The sequence below is a fragment of the Anneissia japonica genome, unplaced genomic scaffold, assembly GCF_011630105.1.
Source record: "Anneissia japonica isolate Jap-2015-1 unplaced genomic scaffold, ASM1163010v1 scaffold288211_len279840_cov171, whole genome shotgun sequence".
NCBI classification, from domain to species: domain Eukaryota; kingdom Metazoa; phylum Echinodermata; class Crinoidea; order Comatulida; family Comatulidae; genus Anneissia; species Anneissia japonica.
In genome coordinates this window covers 198,959-202,395 of record NW_022720325.1, presented here as the reverse complement: position 1 = coordinate 202,395, position 3,437 = coordinate 198,959, and the positions used below count along the sequence as shown (strand labels likewise).

At 36.0% G+C, this 3,437-nt stretch overlaps 1 protein-coding gene across 1 annotated transcript in view; it reads left to right on the top strand.

The window, feature by feature from the left end:
- The first annotated feature begins 1,871 nt into the window (after nt 1–1,871).
- The window catches only part of LOC117111295, a 9,957-nt gene continuing 8,391 nt past the window's right edge, over nt 1,872–3,437 (top strand). Inside the window, exon 1 of the mRNA XM_033254219.1 lies at nt 1,872–2,017. Within this exon, the coding sequence (XP_033110110.1) occupies nt 1,957–2,017 (61 nt within the window). The 5' untranslated portion in view covers nt 1,872–1,956. The remainder of the gene's footprint in view (nt 2,018–3,437) is intronic.

Sequence of the window (3,437 nt, the reverse complement as noted above, 5' to 3'; positions counted from 1 at the left end):
TATATATATATATATATATATATATATATATATATATATATTCCCCAGCGGGGGCAGGGGGAATTAATTACCCCACCTGACGGACAGGCTGGACCTTTCCAATGAACAACTAGGTCGTCGGACCAAAAATTTAAAAATAATAATAAATTGTTGTTATGGATCGCAGCGGGTTATAGGCCTAGGTTAAACTTGTGCTAAGTAGAATTTGCCTTTAAAACTCAAATAATTTCTTCTAAGTTGTTTTTCTTACATGCCAAATTGTTGTGTTTACCATTAATTAACAATCTGTAAGTTTAATTTTATATAGGCCTAGGCCAGTCAAACAATTTTTTCAATGGCATTTTGGATTCCACTTGGCAAGTTCAGCTGTGGTTCTGATCATGTTTCTAGGTCTAGCCTATGCGGTGTAGGATCGTTTCGGCCCCGGGTCGACGAGGCCTAGACTTAGTCACTGTACCTGCCTAGGCTACTACTCTGATCATTTTTCTAGATAAGAATCACACTCACAAATCATTCCAACCCTGCATCCAATTTCTTGCCAAACGTCTCTTTTTTGGGTAACATTTTAAAAATCAGCATTTGATTTATCATACAAGATATTGTTTTTTTGAACCTCCAAAATCAGGCGCTCAATTTGATCGTCCATTTCGTCGCGAGTTCAGTCATCAATCAGTGAAAGTTGATTTTCATCTTCCCTGACTACCCTCATCTGATTGGCTGATACGTTTAAAGGTCTGTTTATACGTACTTCAACGATAACGATAAAAAAGCTAAAAAGCGATTGTTCATATAGAAAATAAAAGAAATAAGAGAATTTTTGACACTAGGACGATTCGATAAAAATTTATCTTGTATACGATAACAAAATATTTACTTCAACGATAACGATAACGATAAAAAAAGCTAAAAAGCGATTGTTCATATAGAGAACAAAAGAAATAAAAGAAGTTTTTACACTGGGATGATTCGATAACTATTTATCGTGTATACGATAACAAAATATTTTAACAAATCAAATCAGATGACGTCATAATCATGGAAAAACAATAAAATCGTTGCTACTACTACGATTTTAATGTAATGGAACCATACCAATCAGCCAAACGCTCAGCTCGCTGCGATGAATAGGATTTAATAATTTTTTGGTAGAATTTTGTGTGAGCAGAACCATGAAGATCCATTGTTAACCTTTGGTACCCGGTTCAATCCCAATTGCTGCTCTCCTTGTGTTGCAGGTAAAGGCTGGGGTTAAAGTGTCTTTTAGAAGATACTAAACCCTTGGTTAGGTGCATGTTATGCATTATGCAGTACAAACTTTGGAAGACTATAATCTCCTGGTAGACCCCTTCCATGTATTTTAACCGTTGAAGGGTCATTTTGCTTCTGCCCCCTTCAATTTCATTTTTTGGGCTGCATTGTCCCATTTTTCATCCGATTTTCTTAAAGGTATCAAAATGCTCAGGACAAAAAACCGGTTCATTTTAGACCTGTACATTTGGTATCGAAAGTCGTGAGTCCACAACTCAGTCCCACCACCACTATTTATAGAAATAGTACTTCTAGATGGTCATCTCATCACCATTATTGTCAAAATGAATATCCAACATATCAATCCTCATGATCTTTTAACCAAAACTTTCAATAACACTGGTTTCGTGGCATCATAACATCATCTTTACAAAACTGTACAAGTTTTAAGTAATAGTTTTAATTTAACAGCATAGGACTGCTGCGGAACACCCCTTCCTTAAAATCTGGGTCACTTTTTTTTAATTTCAACAATTTTCTGGCAAGTTCTTGACTTATGAAATTACATTACAGTCGAAAAGTGGGGTGGCGCTCTTTGAGTCAAAGCTACTAAGTATAAATTCACGAACTTTAATTTGAATATAACAATACCCGGTGATCTTAATATTGACACATGGTGTGGCTTTTCTCATTAGGAATCTTGAAATCATGCAGACAATATCGGTAAAACTTGCTTTACTTCTGTACATTACCAATTGTTGGGATACAGGTTAGTAAACTTACGCCGTATTAATTTTTAAAACGATCTTCAGTTCTAGTTCTAATTAAAACTAGATAATTAGGTCATATTCCAAAGGACAAGGAATTCGACTAGAGGAAACTGACTCCGATTAATGGTCATGTTTTCTGTGGCATATTTTTCTTACAATAATCGTATTTCTTGTGTATGTGGCAGAGTCCAATGAGCCTGAATTATGAAGTATAAATGACGGATGTCGAACTTGATATTCTCGTTACCAGTCCTTGTTTTTGAAATTCATATTGCAGGGCGGTAGCTAGCCACGAGAATTGAAGTGGTCAGGTTGCGAGCGAAGCGAGCACTGAGTCTGGGGCCGCCAAGAGTCCCTGGTTGGGGTTCAGGTCTCTGGAAAAATTTGCTGTTTTCTATTGTATACACCAATTTTAATGTTTTATAGTAGTAATCTAATACATACCGGCAGTTTTAAAAATATTGTTTATAAAAATATGTTTTAAACTAACATCAGGCTATGATGAAGCAAAACAATAAAAATCTTTTGAATTCACAACAGGCAGATTTAATCAAGTGAAAGCTTGTTACTCACAGCATTGTTGTTATTTTAGTATTTTGCCTTTTGACATTGACAAAAATCTAAGATGAACACAACCACTTTCTTTCTGGTGTACTTAATCACTATGTAAAGAATGGAGTAAGCAACGTTTCCAATACAATACAGTACAATAATGTATAATATTTCTATCGTAGTATTTTAATGTTCATGTATGCTTAACTGAATGTTAACAAAGAACTTAAATAGCAGAAGAATGAGATGCCCCGCGTATTTGCATTAAAATCGATGGAAAATTCCCCCTCATGTGGATGAGGTAAAATTTGAACATTTTACTAACTGGAGCAACTACAGGAAACAAACGAACCAGAGCGGCGCCTTTATTGCTGTTTATCAGAGCCGTAGATAGAGAGTTTGGCCAACTCGGTTTCAATCACGTGACTTACACTGGCCATGTTGTCACCAAAACAAAACAACGCGATAGGGTAGGAAGTTAGCAGTTATTATAGATGATTAATGCTATATAATGTGAAATACCGTTATGTTGGGTTTGGGTTGCTGATGATTTTTTGTTCTAGAGGAGATTTTTGATATGCCATTAATAATAGAATCAACATTAAAATCGTTTTTTGGCAATTGTTTATGAAGTTATAGGCCAATATACGATTTTACCGTGACGTCACTGGCGAAAAAGTAATAAAAAAAAATCGTGTAAATAGCTCCGCGTAGGGTAGTTGCTGCGTACGATCTTTACGTGCATGCTGTAACCATGGTTGTTGTAACTTGCATATAGGCCTATAACTGCATCAGCGGTTGTCAACAGAAGAGTTACAGCTATGGTTACAGCATGCACGCAAAGATCGTACGCGGCGGATACCCTAC